The sequence below is a fragment of the Notamacropus eugenii genome, chromosome 1, assembly GCF_028372415.1.
Source record: "Notamacropus eugenii isolate mMacEug1 chromosome 1, mMacEug1.pri_v2, whole genome shotgun sequence".
NCBI lineage: Eukaryota > Metazoa > Chordata > Mammalia > Diprotodontia > Macropodidae > Notamacropus > Notamacropus eugenii.
In genome coordinates this window covers 181,325,583-181,346,298 of record NC_092872.1, presented here as the reverse complement: position 1 = coordinate 181,346,298, position 20,716 = coordinate 181,325,583, and the positions used below count along the sequence as shown (strand labels likewise).

Here is a 20,716-nt window from a genome sequence, read left to right as displayed (position 1 = left end):
TGTAAAACGTGGTTTCTTAAGGAGCAGAATGCTAGCCAACAGCTGTTGAGAAAGTGAGAACAAGTCTGGGTGTAAGAGGTGTTGGAGCCATGATGCTTCTTTCTCTTTTGAAGGAATCCTGTATCATTAGGCCCAATCTCAATGGCACCTCTAAGTCATTATTGTACAAATACTGTCCTGAACTTTGCATCAAATGGAGAAATATGAAAAATATGAGAAAATACAAATATATTTCAGTTGAAATAAGAATTTAAGCCTTTGTATTATTGATGACCTTGATAAATGCAAAATTTCATGGAGTGAAAAATCAATATTGTAAGTTAAGAATATAAAATTCCTAGAAATCTTGATGCCATGGTGCAAAATATTTGCACTCTAATAGGGTGAATGAGGATAGGAGAGAATACACTTTGGGGAAATTTGTGATATGTGCAACATTTTTAAAGCATGCCCTTTTCATTTCCATGCCACTTTTATCTGTGTAGAAACATTAAAATGCTTTACTTGTAGCATAGTTTTTGATAAAATTAATATATTATTTTTTTCATGAAGTATATAAATATAATTTCAGCTCCTTTTGTGGATATTAAGATATCAGGGGCAGAAAAATCAAAATTCCAATTTCCTTGAAATCTAAATCATATTTAGATTTTCTCATTCTTCTCTGTTCTGAGGCTTTGGAGCATGTAGCAAGCAAGCACTTTGTTTCCAATAGAAATATATAGTTTCTGTAGGAATAAATAGATAGTGTTGATGGTGTTCACAGTGAGTCCTCCAAATCCTCACTGAGAGAAAGGAACGTAGTCACCAAACTAGTTTTGGTTTTTTGTTTGTTTTGTTTTTAAGGTGAGAACCTACAAATAAGGAAGCAGTGACTCCTTTCTTCTGTTATGGAAATAGCATTAATTTCTGGAAGCCAGAAAATATTTTGCTTGCTATGATCTCATTTTGATAGAATTTTAGAGTTAGTAACTAAGATTGTAGAGATTATTTATTTAGTAACTGAGACTGTGGAGATTATCTAAGTCCTTTCTCTTTTTTTTATAGTTTTTTAGAATTTTATTTATTTATTTTTAGTTTTCAACATTTATTTCCAGAAGATTTTGAGTTCCAAATTTTTTCCCCATCTCTCCCTTCCCCTCACCACAAGATACTGTGCATTCTGATTATCCCTTCCCCCAATCTGCCCACCCTTCTATCATACCCCTCCCTTCCCTTGTCCCCATCTTCTTTCTTTTCTTGTAGGGCTAGATAGATTTCTATACCCCCTTACCCATATTTCTTATTTCCCAGTTACATGCAAAAACAATTTTCAACATTTGTTCCTAAATCTTTTGAGTTCCAACTTCTCTCTCTCCTTCCCTCCCTCCCCACATATCGCCACTGTGAAGGCAAGCAATTCAATATAAGCTATGTATGTGTGGTTATGCAGAAGGCTTCCATAATAGTTATGTTGTGAAAGACTACCTATATTTTCCTCCATCCTATCCTGTTCCTCATTTATTCTGTTCTCTTTTTTGTCCTTGTCCCTCCCCAAAAGTGTTTACTTCTAATTACTCCCTCCTCCCAATTGCCCTCCCTTCTATCATCCCCCCCCCCACACTGCACTTATCCCCTTCTCTCCTACTTTCCTGTAGTGTAAGATAGATTTTCATATTGAGTGTGCATGTTATTCACTTTTCATGATTTTCTTGCATTGCTCTCATTTCTCATCTCAATTTTTCCTCCACCTCTTTTACTTGATTTTCAAAATCTTTTTTGAACTCTTCCATGGCGTGAGACCATTGCAAATTTATTTTGGAGGTTTTGGATGAAAAAGCCTTGATTTTGATGTCTTCCTCTAATGGTATATTTTGTTCTTCGTCATCTGAATGGATAGAGGAAAATACCTGTTCACCAAGAAAGTAACCTTCTATAGTCTTATTTTTTTTGCCCTTTTTTTGGTCATTTTCCCAGCCAGTTACTTGACTTTTGAGTCCTTTGTCAAGTGGAGGATATACTTTAGGAACCTGTAAGTTCTCAGTTCCTCCAAGGTGGCACAATCATGTGAGAGGAGTTTACTCCTCTCCTGGCCTGCACTCTAATCTGGGGGCAACCACAAGCTTTTCTGCCCAGGATCTGTGAGTAGAATTCCCTTTCCAGAGCCTCCACCAGCTCCACCATGCCAGTGCTCCTCCTCACCCCAGGGCTGCCACTCAGTGCTGAGATTCATATCAGCTGCTCAATTCCCCCAGGGTCTTTAGGCTGAGGGTTCCAACAATGGACTCTGCAGCTGTCTAGGGCTGGGGCTAGGGCAGGACCCTCCTCCCTGGGATCTCATCAAGGTAAAAGAGCTTTCTCACTGACCTTTGAAGCTGTCTTTGGCATTTGTGGGTTGAGTAATCTGGGAATCACAGCTGCTACCAGTGATTCTGCATCCTGAAGCCTGCTCCAGTCCTGCCCCTGCCACACTGTGCAGTCAAGGCTGGGCTGCACTCTGCTCTGATCCTTGTGTTATAGGCCTTTACTGTCAACCTTCCAGGCTGCCTTGTTCTGGAAATCTCTTTCACTCTGTCATTTTGTGACTTTTACTGCTCTGGAATTTGTTTAGAGTCATTTTTACAGGTGTTTTAGGGGCTTTGGGGGGAGAGCTACAGCAGGTCCGTCCTTCTACTCCACCTGGCTCTGTTCCCTCCTTCTTCTTTTTTAATATTTTATTGATGCCCTTTTCTTTAATTTTTATCTTACTATCATTTCCCAGTGACTGAGAGGATTCTTTTTTGTAATAATTTAGTACAGTCAAGCAAAACAAATCACATTAGCCTTGTCTGGATGGATAGAGCCCATTCCTCATCCTTCTGCACAGAAGACATACTTCATCAACTAGTGTGCTCAAGTCATGGTTCAGCAGTGCTGAGAGTCCTAAAAACTTTCACATTGTTTTTCTTTGCATTGTTGGAATCATCATGTAAATTTTTCTAAATCTTACTTTGTTCTGCCTTAATTCATACAGGTCTTGTCAAGTTTCTCCAAATTCTTCATATTTGTAATTTCTGATGGTATAATAATATTTTATTGCATTCATGTACCACAAATTTTTTAGTTGTTCCCCTGTTGAGAGGCACCCACTTTTCTTTCTTTCTGCTATAATTATACATGTGTGTATGTATGTATGTATGTAATGTATATGCACCTACAGTTATTTCTTTTGCCTTTGAACTCCCTGTGGCATATATTCCCAGCAGTAGTATTGCTGTGTGCAAAGCCCCTTCATTTTCAGAGTTTAGAAAAATGAGCAGTCTACCTTTTTTAATATCACCTTATTTTATGACATTTTTTCTTTTAAAAGTATGTTGATATCTTTTTCCTTCCTTATCCAGAGATTACTATTTCATATGTCAAAGAATAAAAAAGAAAGACAAAAATGAAATTCAGTAAAATTTACCAATACATCAAATTTAGGACAGGTAGTATGTGTAACATACTTCATACCTATAGTTTTATACTTTTTCCAAGATGAGAAGAGGAAAAGTAAAGGTTGAGTAGCATTATGTGAATAATGTCTTATTTTCATTATTAATTGTTATCAAAATATAATTTTTAAAAGTTTTTCAAGTCTTTGGGAAAATACACAAAAAAATGCCAACATTCAGTTATTTTTCTTCTTGGCCAAAGGGAATAAAATGTAAAATTTTAAAATTTATATCCAAACTTACGGTTCAAAAATAGTATAAACATGCCCAAGAAACTAGGTAAGGCCTGTGGTGGGGGAACTGAAAAAGGAGGTAGCTAATTAAGATTCTGCCACACCCCAAAGCAAGTATTATTATTATTTAGAAAGATGTGGTTGGCAGCAAGTCTCAGGGTCCACTTGCTGACAGCACTAGTGTTCTGGCACTTACTCATTAGCCTCTCGTGCCTGGTACACACTCTGACCATGTGTTATTAGACTTGGAATTGACTCAACAAACTTGACATTTAAATGAACATTTTTTGCATGGTGTGCTTACTTCGACAGAAAGCTTGGACACTTTGGCCAGTTGTCTGTCAGCATGTTAAATCCTCACCAGATTCGCTGGCATTAAAGGCACTTGAATAAATCATTGCTGAGGGCAGCTGTCTGTAGTAAGTCCCAGGACATTTTATTATCTATTGGAAACTAATATCAGCATGGATTTGTTTTTTCCATTTCTCTTTTTTCTGTATAAATGTTTTGCTGATGCTTTTCTTTTTTTCACGTGTGCTTAATGTTACTCTTCTTGTCTCCCACTCCCCAAGCCATCCCTAACAAGTAAAGTCAAGCAAAACAAGTCAGAGCATGCTCCATTTTGAGAACGGACCCTTCATTCCATGCTGAGAGGAAAGAGTAATCCCCATGATGGGTCACAGAAATCCATAGAATGAGTTTCCCAGTTCTGTGCTGGCTGTCCCAGGTTTCTCAGTGGCTTGATAATGTTCTGTCAGGAGGTTCCTGAGCCAGGGAATCCACTCCCCTTTTCTTGCAAAGAGCATAGCTACAAACATTTTTGTTTGTGTGGGACCTTCCTTCTATCTTTTATGTCTTTGGGGTACATGCTTTGTAAGTGTGAGGTAAAATGTTATTCTACTTTTAAGGGAGAAGAATATTGTTACCATGTTCACCATGTTCAGCTATCTGCAGGGTTGTCCTGTGGAAGAGGGATTGGACTTTATCTGCTTGACTCCAACAGGCTGACTAATAGAAAGTGTAGGAAAGTAGATTTTGACTCAGCAAAAGAACTTTATATGCATATTATATTTTTAAAATATTTTCTTAAAAACAATAGTGAATATCAGTATAACCAGTAACCTTGCTTAGTAACTCTTTACATTTTAATTAATTTAAATGAATAAGCATCACGACTTTTCCTTCATTCCTCCATAAGTCCCCATTAGTATTCTTTGTCCATTTATTCTTACTTAGTTGTCCGCTTATGTACTTTCTATCCTTTGAGATCTCCTTTTAAAATTTTGCATTTCATAAGTCTTTCCTAATTACTTTGTACTCCTTAATTTGTTGTTTTTAATGTTTTTCTATTGTTTCTTTACGTTAATGAATCACAGTTTATTTAACCATTCCCTTGTTTTTGAAAATTTAGGTTGCTTCAAGTTTTTTCCTGTTGAATATAGTGCTACTAAGAAAGGCTTTGGACAAAACCTTTTAAAAAATTCACTCTGTAACTCATGTATATTTTTTATGAGTCAGGTATATTCCCAACAATGAATTAAGTCAAAATATATGCTGTTTTCTAACATATTGTTTATTTCCATGTTGCTTTCTTTTTTCCTTTTTTTCAAATTTAATTTTTTTTGTTACATTTTTAGTTCCAAACTGTATCACTCCCTTCCTCTCCACTCTGCACCTAGAGAAGGCCACTATTTCTCCTTCTTTCCCAATCTCTCTCTCTCTCTCTCTCTCTCTCTCTCTCACACACACACACACACACACACACACACAAAATGTATGAATATAAATATATATACATACATATATATATAAAACTATGCTATGCATACTTCTGTTTATTGATTCTTTCTCTGGAGATGGATAATATCTCCCTTCATTAGGTCCTTTGTATTTGATTTGAGTATTAGTAATACTCAGTACATCTTAGTTGTTCACAGTTATTCTTTGAACAGTAATGCTGTTACTATACTTAGCGTTCTTCTGGTTCTGTTCATTTCACTCTTCATTTTTTTGTGAAGTCTTTTCCTGTTTTTTTTTAAAATTAGCCTGCTCATCCTTTCTTACAACACTGTAGTATTCTATCACAGTCTTATGCTACAGCTTGTTTAGCTTCAATTTCTAGTTTTTTGCCACGACAAAGAGAGCCATTATAAATATTTCAGAACATAGTCTATGTTAATTTAATTAATTTAATTAAATAATTAGAAGTTGTCCTAAAGTGGAATGGGCTACTTTGGAAATTAGTGAGTTTCATGTCTTTGGAGGTTTTCAAAAAGAGGCTGATATTAGAATGATGAAGAAGGGATATGCTTTAGTTTGGGATTGATCAGTGATCTTGCAGCCTTTTTTGCATATGAGATTTTCTTTTAATGTAAAAAAATCACATGGACCTTTGTTGGTAAGTTGTAATATATCTGTTATTTGAGAAAATACATGACCGGATATGGACCCTTTGAAAATGACATCTGAAAACCTTTCCAAACTCTAAGATACTTCATATAGGAATGATTACTAACTTGGCATGCTGACTTAACATCCTTTGGCTAGTGTGAGGTCAGCTCAAGGCCCAGCCTATCTGATGTTTTCGGTCTAACAGGAAATTTCCCAAAGGTAAACACAGTGTAAAAATTAGTCTAAATAACCAATGTCAGCATCTTCAAAGAACACCAGAAAAGGTCTAGAGGCATCATGGCCACTACTTATTTCTCTTGCTGCCTAGAAAATGTAAAAATTGCAGTTTACCTCTCAGGTCACTAAGTATGTTGTCCTCTTCTTTATTTTTAAGTTTTGCATTGCTACACTTCCAGTAAAAGGTAATGAATATTAGATGAGATGTGAAACTATTCTGCTTTTTGTGGATTTTGTCAGATTGCTATTTGGGGATTCATAGAAATATACATAATTAACTTCTAAGGGGAAACAAATGCATCTTATAAGAAAAAATTTATCATATCTTAATTTGCTACCATATTTCCCATCAAAAGGGGTTTTATGTTCTTTTACCAAAGTGGAATACGATAGATAAGTTGACATATTTAAATAAAAATGAGTAAACTGTTGGACTAAAAACAACCAAAAATACCTGAGGGCACAACATCCAAGAGAAAAGCAAAGGAGTGTGAAGGGATTGAGAAGTTATATCTGGTGCTAGATTCCCAGTTTCTTTTCTTTTTTTTTTTAAGTCCATCTGTGAAGGGGACTAACATTTGTCCTTGTGATGAATAACTTCACAAAGCTGATAAGGTAATTTCGTAGTGTGACTGTTAGGTAATGAAGCTATAAAAAATGCCCAATATATTAGAATTTATACATCCAAATAAACCCATCCCTCAAAAAAGAAGTTTCAATAATATTTCTTGAGTGACAGTATCATGAGAATAAATGTAAAGCCATCCAAAGTGACTCTGAACACAAGGTGGCACATACTGTTGAATTATGTGCAAATCATTCAACCACTCTGACTTTCAGTTTCCACCTTCATAAAAAGGGCACTTGCATTTCCTACCTTTAGGGTCAGTTTGGGGTAAGTTTTTTTTTTTTTTTTATAAAACTTAAAGGATTTGGCAAGCATGAATTATTATTTTGAAACAATATTTACTTAGTGTACTGTAAATCATGGTATATTGGTTTAAAAAAATCAGTTATCTAAGTAGTCCATCAGCAAGCTTTATTAAATGCCTACAAGGTGCCAGGCACTGTGATCTTTGTCATTTTTTAATTCATCTCTCAATTTTTTAGTTTTGGAGTAGTTTGTTTCTTAGAATGAAAATTATATTTTGCAACGTATTCAATGATGTTTTAAATAATTAGACTTCCTATTTTATCAGACCACGTTTCTTGAATTGAACTAAAATATTAGTGATTATTTTGCTGTTTTCAGTTACCTTTCAGTTGTGTCCAACACTTTGTGACCTTATTTGGGGTTTTCGTGGCAAAGATACTTTCATTTCCTTACCAGCTTCTTTTACGCATGCATGAGGTAACTGAGGCAACAGGGTTAAATAACTTGCTCAGGGTCACACAACTAGTAGGCATCTGAGGCCGGAAGTGAGCTCAGGTTTTCCTGACTACAGGCCCAGCACACTAGCTGGTGTGCCACTTAGATGCCCAGTGATGGTTTTACCTGCTTTAATGTTGTCTTTTGTTATGCTTTTATCTCCCATGTTTATATTGTAATTTCCTTGACCCAACATGCTACTCTCCATATTAAAAAAAAAAAACAACCAAACTTTTTAAACAAGGACACTGATGCTTTTTAGGTATTGGCTCTTTTATTCAAGATTTAGTTTGTTATCTTTTTATGCAAGTTATTGCTAATTGAATGCTCTTCTACTCTATTGCATTTGTCTCTAAATATGTGGAAAGTATTCAAGCAGTAGCTTGGGGATTATTTGAAACCATCTATGAAGTAAGTATACATTCTTCTACACATAGTACATGCACTGTTGTTGTCAAAATTCAGTCACGTTCAGAAATTCAAATAAAAATCTCTTCTGAAATTAAAGCACAGAATTTCTGTATGGCAGGATTTAAAAAAAAAAATAGTAGTAGAGGGATTGAAAGGCAAAATGCCAATGAAGTGTGATCAGTTTTTAAAAAGGGCAAAACCTTAGAAGCTCAATATTGTCATCCCACAGTTTGTTGTTAGTTGTAGAATCAAAGAAAGAAAACTATTTCTTGGTAGCCAATGGAAAATTTTTACTACTTATACTTCCCCTCATTTATTCGAGAAGGGTAACCATCATACCCTTTTATCTGTTAGCCTTTTCTTAATCATTTGACATTAAAATCCTTTGGAAATACTGAATTATCTTTTTAAAATTAGGTTACTGTAGTTCTTTAATGTCTCTCATTTCTTTCTTTATTGGATCCTAGGTTTGTGGATTTAGAGTTGAAGGGACCTTAGAAATTATCTAGTCCAACCCCTTATTTTTACAGATGCAAAAACTTAGGCCCAGACAAATTCAGTGACTTCCCAAGATCATCCATGTAATCAAGTGACAGAACTGGGATTCATACCTCAAGCCCATATCTTTGGACTACAAACCCCAGGGCATTTTTCTGTTTTCTACTTTTTTTCAGGCAATTGTAAACTACTTTTGTTCTTTTAACTAAATAAAGTGTTTAAGAGAATTTTCTTACACCTGCTTGAAAAGATTAATAAAAATATGGAATGGGAGCTGTAAGTAGTCAATACTTCAGTACTGATACTGAGAAAGAAGTTAGTCATTTGTAATGTGGAATACTAAATATTGAAAAGCTAATTTGCTTCCAAGTTCTTTAACTCTCTTTGTATTCTGTCTGGTGTCTTCCAATAACCTTGACTTTTTTCAATGTTGTATCAGTATATAGCGTAGTTTTTCAGGGCATTTCAAAATTAGGAAAAATTGCTTAAGAAATCTGGCTTTCCCTTCTATTGACCTTCCATCGATCTTTACGAATTTATCTGTCTGCCAGCTACTAATTCATGGAACCATATTCAACATCTAAGCTTGTCATTATTCGTGAATAAAGTAGCATGTGATTTTAAAAAAAATCTTCAGCAAAATTAAATTTATTCTACTGCTTTTCCTTGTATCTCACTGAAAACTTTCCAGATGCGTTTTAAAATTAAAATGATTTTAATACCCTGGCTTTCCTTTATTCTTTTTCTTTTACATGCTTATAGAGTTTCTTATTATTTGTTTTGGGGATCATGGTCATTGACAAGATGAGTAATTATAATGGAGTCAAACTGCTTAGCAAAAAAGCTTTAGGAGAACCCTTGGGGATCAGCGACCGTGTGAAGAGTTACTTGGGAAGGCTGTGGAAGGGTGAGATTTGGAGACAGGCGGGGGTGCTCATTATTACTGTCGTTTTAAACATTTATTTTTGGGGGCAGTCATGTGAAAGGATCAGTCTATAGTTATTCAAATTGTTGTTGCATTACTGCAGGTGATTGAATCAAAGTGACCTTCCAGCTCTTTAAGTTTTATATTTCTTTGCTATGATTTTCTTTTATTTCCTTGGGATGCATGTTTTAGCAGCAGCATTTTCAAGGATACTTTGTGGTTGTTGAAACGTGAGTACCTCTTTTGGATTTCCACTTGCATTGCTTTCTCTTTTCTTCAAGACTTTTCTTAAATGGTCAGGAATTCATTAAGTTTTAACTGTCATAGTGCTCCAAGATGTTAGTTATAACTGTGTGCTAGCTCATATATACCAATCCCTTTACCATTTTAGTCAAACATTTCACAGACATTTTTTAAGTTTCTGTTGCATTTTAAAAAATCTAACAGCAATTTCAAATCTTAATTTCTGAATGTTCTTGTTAGTTGAAAAACAGTGTTAATTACATTAGTGATTTTAGTTTGTGGGTTTTGTTTATTAAAACAGTGCTAATGTATTGTGCTCTTTTGGTTCATCAAAAAAAAAAATCTCTGCGTTAGAGAAAAGTTTAAGTTTTTAAAAAATGTAAATCCAGTATTTATATTTAATTTGAAAAAATATTCATTTTAAATTTTCCTTTGTGCTTCACTTAAGTATGACATTCATTTACTAGTTAGTTTCATTAATATGTTCTGCAACTCTTCATACTTTCTTGAATGTTGTGGTGTCATGACAGACACCTTTGATGGTCTGATTTTTGTTATTCTGATCCCAGTGAATTAATATTAATCTGGTTTTTAAGAACCAGTATATTCCGATGTAGCATAACATCTCCAATCTGATTCTTTAATGGTATAAATTTTTCTAAAAATAAATTTGTGATGTCTTTTTAATAATTTACAGTGGAGTGTTATAAAATCAGAATTAGAAATTATTGTTCTAGGTCTGTTTAGTGTATTCTGTGTTGATAAAGAATGAAACCTGTTAGTGTTGAAAACATTTTTTTAAAGATTTGAGATAGGAGAGGGAAGAGCAAATACTTCATGAAAAATGTGTATTTTAAAAACCCATAGCTGGGTCCTAACCTTCATTTAGTATACCTTTGAATCTCTGGAACAGAGACATACAGTCCAATAACTATATTAATGAGTAGGGGTTTTTTTATGCTTCATTCCACGATCAGATATTTTTTGAGCACTTGCCATGGGTTAGGTCCTGGAGAGACAAAGATGTAATTCCTACCCTCATGTAATTTAGAGTCTAGTAGAGACTTTAAAAAAGATGCATTGGTAGAGTTTGAAAGTGCATTGAGAGGTACAAAGACCTGGAGATGATTTGTCGATTTCTTATTATCTGTTTTACAACAAATTCCTTAAAACACAAGTCATCGTATTTGTTCTCTTTTACTTTTCCACTGGGCATCTGATTCCTTCTCAGCAAGATGTTTGGAGGAGTCCAAGCATAGGGTTTGTGTATTCAAGCACACCTAAGAACACACAGGTACGAGGTTTACCTGGTTGAGAGTTTCCTGGAAGAAGATAACCTTGTTCTTCTGAGGAGTTAATTCATGTGGCTGTAATAATTGTAAGAACCAGTATAGTTAAATGTATCATGTTTTCAACTTGTTTTTTCTAACTAGAATAGGCAATTGAGCACTTTAACTTTGCATGGGTAAACTTAAGCACTGTCAAATACAATGCAATAAAATAATTCTTTAATAAAATTAGTTACCAAATAGAGAAACAAAACAGACCAGTTTGATATTATTGTTCAAATTTTGTTTAATGCTTACAAGTACAAAGCCACTAACATATCCTATCCCTTTCATTTTACTTCTAGCATAATCTTTTTCCCTTCCATGCTGAACATCCTATAAACCCAAAATTTAAGAGTTTAGGAGGAACCTCAAGGGTCATCTAGAATATCCCATTCATGAAAGGAAAGGAACACTAAAAACTTATAATTTACAAGAGGAAAGTGCCCAGTGACAGAATTGGGCCTTGAGTGAAATTTCTTTTTTTACTCATCAAGCTCTACAGCAAATAGTATTTGTAAATGCAAGCCACTCAAATCCGTTTCATTTTCTATTTTAAGCTTAGGCATCTGGACAGACTATGCCAGTTTTATCTTTGCATACCAAGGGTATGAAATTGTGGTGGGGAGAAGCTGGGGCAGGTTGATATGTGTTTCCTTTATTGGTTACCAGTTTAAATGTTGACTTTGAAGCAAGAAGAGAGTGTATTCTAGTTTGCTATTATGTCCTTTGAAGTCATCTTTTTTTCAGTAGATGCAGTATGATAATTAGTATGATAACTCTTACAGGCTACATTCAGTCCTTGTCATGTAAAAATTTTTTTAATGTGATAAGACAAATGAAAGGAGTTTCTTTCCATCTGTCTATCTTTTGACTTAATATTTCAGGACCAGGCCTGGAGTGTGTGTTGCAGATTCAGGGTACAAGAAAAGTAAACAGAACCTACACTATCTTCTACACCTGTATTTTGGAATATCTAATAAGGCTAATTTTAGCAATTGCAAGCCGGAGGATGTTTACACCAGGATGGCATCGACTCCAGTAAACACCCAATCCCCAGATGGTGCCTCCCTGTCCCGGCCCATCACAACAGTTTTAAAACCAGCTTGGTTTTTTTGTTTGTTTTTTTTAACAGGGGAGCCAGTGTAACTCCTTCAAGACTGGAGTGACACTCTGCATCTGCATCTGCCTCATGTGAGTTATCATTTTGGCAGCAGCACTTTGCCTAGGCTTAAACCTCTATAGAGGTTTGCCTTTTCTTTTTCAGGAAGCCTATAAAACTACTACACAGTATGTCTTGGCAACAAAGGTAAAAAGTGCATGAGGGTTCCAAAACTTCCCTGCACAACTTCCTGCTCATTCCAAGGGGGCTTTCTCTTCTAACACAGGTCCTGCCTGTCTGTATAATTGGTGACTACTCCCAAGAGAGTCTGAGGGTTCACCTCTGCAGATTTAGTTGATTTTTGTAGTTCTTTTTTCCCCAAGAAAATTATAGGAGAAGCAGTATCTTTAATATTAAAAATGTCTCTAAGTGCTATCAATAATTATAGAACCGACAGTATCTTTAAGTGGTATTAGTACCTTCAGCTTTCAAAGCTTTGGCTGTTCTCTTTATAGTGGAGTTATATAATCTGAGAACACTGTGTGCTGCTGTGGTAGCAGAAACACTTCTCTGTTTTAGAACTTGAGGCCCTGAAAATAAATGGGATGTAGGCCCATTGGGGTAGGCCTGAAGACCCTCTTTAAAGAAGAAATAAATGAGTGGGGAATCTGTGATGGTTATATTTAGCTTCAGGCCTTGGGCTGCTCTGTGGAGGCACAAAAAGGTCAGACCTAACAATTGGGCTGGAGGCTGTACGCTATTTACTTGCTCCCACCCGGTAAGAAGAGTCAGAAACTCGAGCCCCTGCAGCTGTGCAGAAGCATACATCCCTGCAGTCTGTGCATGGCAAGCCTTGAATAGGTGGCATTGCTGGTGCCCTCCAAATGGCTAAGGCCATCTTCCCAGGGACCAGGATGAGACAGGATTTAAAAATACTTTTAGGAAGGGGTTTAAGTGAGTATTTACTTTGTTTCAAGAGTAAAGGGTCTTTTATTAGCACATTCCTACAACCAGGATGGTAGATTGTGATTTAAGTATATTCTCTCTGAAAGTAGTGACAGAAGGATTAAACTCCTTCCTGTGCTGTGTATTGCTGGACTTGGACCATATTCCTCCTTCACCCTTCTTGCCCCAAAGCACATTTACACTGTGTGTTTCTCAAGGAGACAATTTAATGACTGGGTAGTCATATTACTGAAATGACTATCTGAGTAGCTTGTGAGGAAATATCAGTAGCTTGTAGTTCATACTGATTAATATAGCGCTTGCTGAAATCAAGAGAGTTGTCAAGATGGAACTTGGACTCTCTACACTCAGAATCCATTCCCACCTGTGACTAATTAAAGTAGCGTTTACTTTGGACAGCGTTAGAGTAATTGGAGAGCTGTGTGTTTTCACCACCAGGGATCTAATCTGATGTCTCCACTGCGATAGCCTTGTGCAGTCTAGAAATCCTTGTATGGCAATAGTGGACTTCACTGGAAGGACCACTTGATATGGAAATCAGGAGAGCTGGATCCTAGTGCCAGCTCTATTCTTTACTCACTTTGTGACTTTGGGTCAGTAATTTACCATCTCTGAATTTCACTTTTCCCAGCTACAAAATGGGAAACTATCATGTGTCCCTTTGAAGTGTGTTGAGTTGGATTGGCAAAAAAGGGTCTATATAAATTTAAGGCGATTATATCAAATAACTTTTTCAGGAAAAGTTCTCAGATAGAAAAAATTACCTTTATGACCAAACCATTCTTTTATAAAGTGTGCAGTGCTTTTCTTCCAAGTGTTTCTAGGAATTGTGTTTTTAAAATTATGGTTTGAAGATATGAGGATTTCTTGTTTTGAAATCCCTAAGGGAAGTTATTGGTTCTTATTCTAAACTATCTCAAGAAAGATCTAGGTTTTAATCAGTAATCATTCCATCACTGTGTACTTACCCAGCTCCTTAATTTAGGAACTCTAGTGTTTTTAGAGCATAAATAAATATGGTCAGTGATATGTAAGATTAGTTTGTTTTTCCTGGGGAGTTTTGAGGTATATACAATAATTTATGAAAGCAGTAGTTGAAAAAATATTAAGACAAGTCAAATCCGAGTAAAATGAACCCCAAAGCATTGCACAATTAAAAAAAAATCAGCATTGGGGTTTTGTTGTATCAAAATAGTTTGTTCAAAAAAAATGGGTTGTGGACCAGAGCATTTTTGTTTTGTGGAAATGTTGTAATGAGATTTGTTATAATGGGATTTGGTCCATACTCTAGGGATGGTGGGGGTTGGGGAGGGATGCTTTATAATGTTAAAACAGTTCCTTTAGAGTTAGATCAGTTAGTGGTTTCCTGGTACCTTTGACATTGGAGAGGGTAAATATATTCTAAAGGTAGTGTAAGGCAAGAGAGTCTAACCCAAAATGTCAGCCTAACCTACCCAGTGCCACATAGAGGGCTTCAGAAGTTTGGATTGTAGTCAGGGTAAAACAAATCTCAGAATGTCTTACAAGTGATAGCCGATAGTGGAGTGCTAGTGGAGTACTTCCTGGCATCTGGTAGATACAGGAGTCTAGGAAGTGGTCTCCCCTTTGTCATTGCCACTTTGGAGAAGGGAGAGACCCAGGATCTATGTAAAAGTTTGACTTTGCATTTTTTTCAATGGATAAATAGGAGAACATTTTTTACTCTAGTATGACTTTTGAGGTGGGGGGAGGGAAAAAGAGGGAGATAATTTAAAATTTCATTATAAACAAACAGAATGAACAGAACTGAAAAATTGGTCAGGAGAGTAGGATGAAATAACGTGAGAGTAATCCAAAGCAAAATGTGATCAACAGTAACATGAGTAGCGGCATCATGAGACTATGTAGAGTTATCTTACTGTCCTCATACCCACTTAGCAAAGTGACAGATTTATATGCTTATTGATATCCTTTCCATTAATCTAGTTCTTCAAGCCCTTTATGAGGGGAATTAATTTGCTGTACCTTCTCATCCCCTTGGACCATCATTGCATCATGACATCACCTCCTTTCATTGATTATTTTTCTAAGTTTACATGACCGTGGGAAACCCAACTTTCCTACTTTTCCTTACTGTATCAAACTATCAGTGTTGCTCCCAATTTGCAAAAATTAGACTGCATTTCTTATCATGGTTTATGAAAGGATATCTCATACGTTTTATCATTTGTTGACTACTTTCTTGTCTGACTCTACTATTTATATGATGGAGTGATACCTGCTTAAACATCTCATTTGGAGGAGAGCTATTGAAAGGAACAGCATTTTCTGTGTAATGAACTGAAACCTTTTCCTAATGAAATTTTGATAGATTTAACATTGTAACAGCTGATTAACAAATGTATATTCTGTCTAGCAAATGCAGTTGAACATATTGGTGGAAAGTGAAGGTAAAACCAACACCAAGCCAATGATAAAATCATGGAAGGATTCTGGTCACACCACATGTGTGATGAAGCCTTCACTGTTTATAAATCTCCAGCCTGATTCCCATCAGTAGAATTCTTTTGGAGAATATTAGCCATACAAATAGCCATTCAATTTAGATTTTATACCTTGATAACATGGGGTTAGGAAGGGAGAAGGTAGGTAAAAGAAGAAATAATCTTTGGCATACGTTTCCTCTGAGATAACGAATTCTGCTGGGCTTTTGGAAGTTTCATCTGGTATTAAAATAGCAGCTGCAGGGGTAAGCTGCATCTTTACAATTTCATAACAATTCCCATATCACAGTGTGCATGAGCACAATGGAACCTGAATTGAAAGAACAAAAATGATGTTCTTGGGGGAGGGAAGTATGGTAAGATAAGAGAAGAAATAACTTTCATTTGCCTTCTGCCTTAATTGACTGTTCATTTGTGTTGACTAATTAAGGATCTCTTCTTTGTGCAGTGTATAAATCCCCGGAGTATGAATCTCTTGGTTTTGACCTGACCGTTGAAAGATTAGTTTCCATTGGATACCCCCAGGAGCTGCTCAGTTTTGTCTATGATTCTACATTCCCTACCAGGTAATTATAAATGGCATTGGGATAGGACTGGCATCACCAATGAGAGAAATGATTATCAAATAACAAATTATTGGGGAGATCCAGGATTTGTTCTCTTCCTCATTTGCGGATTCGGTCAGAGTTTAATTCTCTGAAGGGCAGGGTGGATAAGGAGATGAAGTTTTGGAGTTGTTGCCCCACCCAATTAAGAAATCTTGCAAAGAATTTAATCTAAGGTAAATTCTGGTACATCTGGTATCTACTGTGATAGGTTTGGGCAGAGGGGTAGATCCTTTGTCTAGATCACCTGAGAGTGGGGGTGGTCTGGGAGCAAGAGTGATCGATCAGTCACATCCTACAGCCCCTAATTAGAATAGGTCCACTTCTCCTTATATATTCACTTTTCTCATTGTTAACCAATCAGAGTTGATTGCTACTCAGGAATACCTACTCTTCCAAGGGCATATAAATGTTGATTGGGTTCCATAAGGGGTCTTTGGCATTCGAGAGTTCCACTGACCCCTTTTACTAACTATCTGCTAGCATAATTAATAATATAATTAATTATCCAGAATCTATGTCTCACACTTTTTCTGTCACACCACCTTTTCCCCACAAAGTTAATAGCTACAAAATTATCTCTGAAAGGAGGGAAAAGATTTTTCTGGCCTGTGTTGATTAAAACTTGTCTCACAGAGTATTATATCTAGATAAAGTACAATCCTTCTTGGAAATAAAGTCAAGCTGTTTTAATTCAGCTTCGTCAGCCAGTAGCATTTATTAAGTGCTTGTTGTATGCAAAATCCCAGGGATAGAAAGAAACTTGGGAAATGTCCCTCTCCTTAGGGAACTTATATTCTAACAGGGGAAACAGCATATGTGTATATAAGTATGTAGGGGTTATATACAGAGTAAATACAAGGTAGTTTGGGGAAGAGAGAGGCAAGGATCAGGAAAGGCTTTTCATATAGAAGGTAAAAGGAAAGGGACGATTCCAGGAGGTAAAGATAAGGAAGGAGTATCTTCTAGGCCTGGAAGACAGTAAGTGCAAAGGCCTGGAGGTGGGAGATGGAATGTTGTGTATGAGGAACAGCAAGTAGGAAAGTATGGCTAGGCTTTACTGTACTGATGAGAAGTTGACATCTAGGAAGCCTGGAAAGGAGGAAGGGGCCAGGTGGTGAAGAGCTTTAAATGCCAAACAGAAGAGTGTATATTTGATCCCAGGGGTAATGGGGGACCACAGAAGTTTACTGAATAGGGACTGACCTGGATTGGAGTAAGGGGAAGCGCTAATGGTAATCCAGAGGTAATTAGACCCTGTACTATGGTGGTGGGTGTATGAATGGGGACAGATATGTGGAATGTCATGAAAATAGAAAAGGTTTGGCAGCTATTTAGAGATGTGGAGTTGTGTGATCCTGGGTGACTGGGGTGGTGCTATCTTCTGCATTCATAAGGAAACTCAGAAGAAGAGAACTAGGGAAAAGCTAATGAGAACTCTTGTGAACATGTTGAGTTTCAGGTGCCCACAGGACACCAGTTCAAATCAGTCTAATCCAGTTCAAAAGGGACAATAGTTGGAGATGCAGACTTGGAGCTTAGGAGAGGATCTAGGGTTGAACATATAGACCTGGGAGTCATCTGCACAGAGATGATAATTGAACCCCCCTGAGAGCTGATGGGGTCACCAGTTAGGAGAGGATATAGAGAGAAAGGGCCCAGAGACCTCTTAACACTGGGGTAGTAATGCTGTATTTTCTTTTTTCTTCTTTGAGGCAATCAGGTTTAAGTGACTTGCCCAGTCTTACAAGCTAGTAGGTGTCCAGTGTCTGAGGCCAGATTTGAACTCAGGTCCTCCTCACTCCAAGGTCGATGCTCTATCTCCCCTGCACCACCTTAGCTATCCCTGTATCTTTTAACAGGGAGACTCAGATCTACCAACTTACTTTCATTGAATATCTAGTTGTGTACCACTTCCTATAGAAGGCATCTGATGCCTGTCTTAGAAAATTTTAAAGATTTTAAGATTTTAACCTGCAGTTTTAACCAACCTGCAATGTTTGTTTTTCTGGGACATACTTGTTTGTCTCTGCACTGTGATTAGGGTTCGTAGCAGTGTTGTGATGTGATTTTTCCTTCTATTATTTCATATTTACTTTTTAAAAAATTTTCATATAGAGGACTGGTCTTCGACACACTATATGGGAACTTGCTGAAAGTTGATGCCTATGGGAACCTCCTGGTATGTGCACATGGATTTAACTTCATCAGGGGGTAAGTATCTGTTCTAGGACATTTTAGCCATCAAAGAGTCAGATAGGCCAGTGAATGCTGAAAGTAATGGGCCTTTATTAAGTGTATTTTTAACAGATAGAAGGGAAAGCTTGAGACATAAAATGACCTGAGCGCACCACTCCAACCCCCCCACCCCCCAGCACCTGCCCCAGGAGTGTGTGGGAGTATTCCAAGGGACAACCAGACTGACTGCTACAATCACAGGTGTGATGGTCTTTATCACAAGATACTATGGGACTTTCCCATCAAGACAGTTCAACGTGATGGTCGGAGGTTTTAAAGGGAGGGAGAAAGCTCTCCCTGAGACAGGTTTGATTGGCTACTTATCACTGATGTAATCTGGGGTTCAGTTAGTAAGGTAAATTTCCATCATGGAAGCTTTCAGGTGTAGAAGATTCTAGACAAAGGCAAGAGGAAGAAGGATCTAGGATTACTACACTATCAAAATCTGATCTTCTTTCTTGCATTATTATGATTAAATGAGAGCTGTATAAAGATGGCATTGTCTTCCGAAATGCAGGCACACCTTGGGGATATTGCAGGTTTGTTTCCAGACCACTGCAGCAAAGTGAATATCACAGTAAAGCAAGTCACATGATTTTTTTGGTTTCATTAATTACCTTTATACTGTACTGTAGACTATTAAGTGTATGGTAGCACTATATCTTAAAACAAAACCCCAATGCTTGTGCCTTAATTAAAAAATACTTTATTGCTCAAAAAAATACTATCATCTGAGGCTTCAATGAGTCACAATCTTTTGCCTCAGTGTTGATGGCTGCTAACTGATGAGGGTGCTGGTTGTTGAAGGTTGGGGTAGCAGTGTCAGGTTATTAAAATTAGATAACAATGAAATTTTACTGCATCAATTACTTGAACACTTTGAAGCCATTGTAGGATTATTAGCCTAATTTCAATATTGTTTTGTCTCAGCAAACAGGGAGGCCCAAAGAGAAGGAGAAAAAAGGGAAGAATGGTTGGTCAGGGGAACAATCAGAACGCACACAGCATTTATCCATTAAGTTGACCATCTTTTATAAAAGGGTGCAGTTTGTGGTGCCCAAAAACAGTTTACAGTAGTAACTTCAGAGATCACTGATCATAGCTTACCATAATGGATATAATAATGAGAAAGTTTGAAATAGTAAAAGAATTTCCAGAATGTGACACAGAAACACTATGTGAGCACGTGCTATTGGAAAAATGGCACCAAAAGGCTTGCTCGACACAGGTCTACCACAAACCTTCAATTTGTTTAAAAAAAAAAAAAAAGGCAGTATCTGTGAAGCTCGGTAAAATAAGTTATGCCTGCATCACATTTTCAGATTTCCCTAGTCATATATAAAAAACCACATGTATTTTTCTTGGCTAAATTTTTATAGGATATATGGAAGAGTGAAATTTAATTGTTATTCACCCAATCTATACTGTTGTTAAAAATTTCACCTGTTCGTATGATCATAGATCTAGGGCAGAAAGAAACTTTACTGAAGTTCATCTTTCTCTATCTGGAATCAACCTTAGAGGTCATTTAATTGAACCTCTGTATTTACAGTGAAGAAACTGAGACGGAAGTTAAGTGATTTGTTCAAGATCACATAGCTAGTATGTAGTTGAGCAGACACTTGCTGTTGACTCAGTATTGACCTTTCCCACTCAACCACACCATGGTATCACTGAGAACCTCCTTGCTTTGGCTCTTTCTCCTTCACTACCCTAGGTCCACCATACCTGCTCTTTCATGTACACACACATCCTCCAGTCACTCACACCCCCCACATCTCCTAGGATTCTAGTACTTCAGCTGTTTGTCCGTGCTGTACCCTTTGCCAAGTGAGACTTCCTTGCTTAGCACAGTTCGATGCTGTTTTTTGCCAGCACCCTTGTCTTTGCTTCTTTTTGTCTCTGTGCTTCTTTGACCTTGTGTTGTTGTTTAGTTGTGTCCAACTCTTCATGATCTCATTTGGGGTTTTCTTGGCAAAGATACTGGAGTGGTTGGCCATTTCCTTCTCCAGTTCGTTTTACACATGAGGAGCTGAGGCCAACAGAGTTAAGTGAGTTACTTGCCCAGGTTCACAGAGCTATGAAGTTCTCTGGGGCCAGTGCTCTATCCACTGCCCTACCTATATCTTTTGACCTTATCTCAGACCTCAAACCTAGGTCGCTCTTACCATTGACTTCCTCTTCTCCTGCTCCAGGACCATGAAACACTTCTGGAAGAAACTGTAGCTATGGCCC

The 20,716-nt window shown here is 36.9% G+C and overlaps 1 protein-coding gene across 11 annotated transcripts in view; it reads left to right on the top strand.

Annotated features, from left to right (window-relative positions):
• NT5C2 (5'-nucleotidase, cytosolic II) overlaps nucleotides 1-20,716 on the top strand; it is a 116,614-nt gene that overhangs the window by 61,375 nt on the left and 34,523 nt on the right. For 10 of the 11 annotated variants that reach the window (XM_072621395.1, XM_072621359.1, XM_072621402.1 and 7 more), the window contains 2 exons: nucleotides 16,087-16,204; nucleotides 18,362-18,457. In XM_072621395.1, the coding sequence (XP_072477496.1) occupies nucleotides 16,087-16,204; nucleotides 18,362-18,457 (214 nt within the window). Of the gene's footprint in view, nucleotides 1-12,222; nucleotides 12,282-16,086; nucleotides 16,205-18,361; nucleotides 18,458-20,716 lie in introns of all 11 variants that reach the window. The other variant, XM_072621417.1, reaches the window with a different exon arrangement.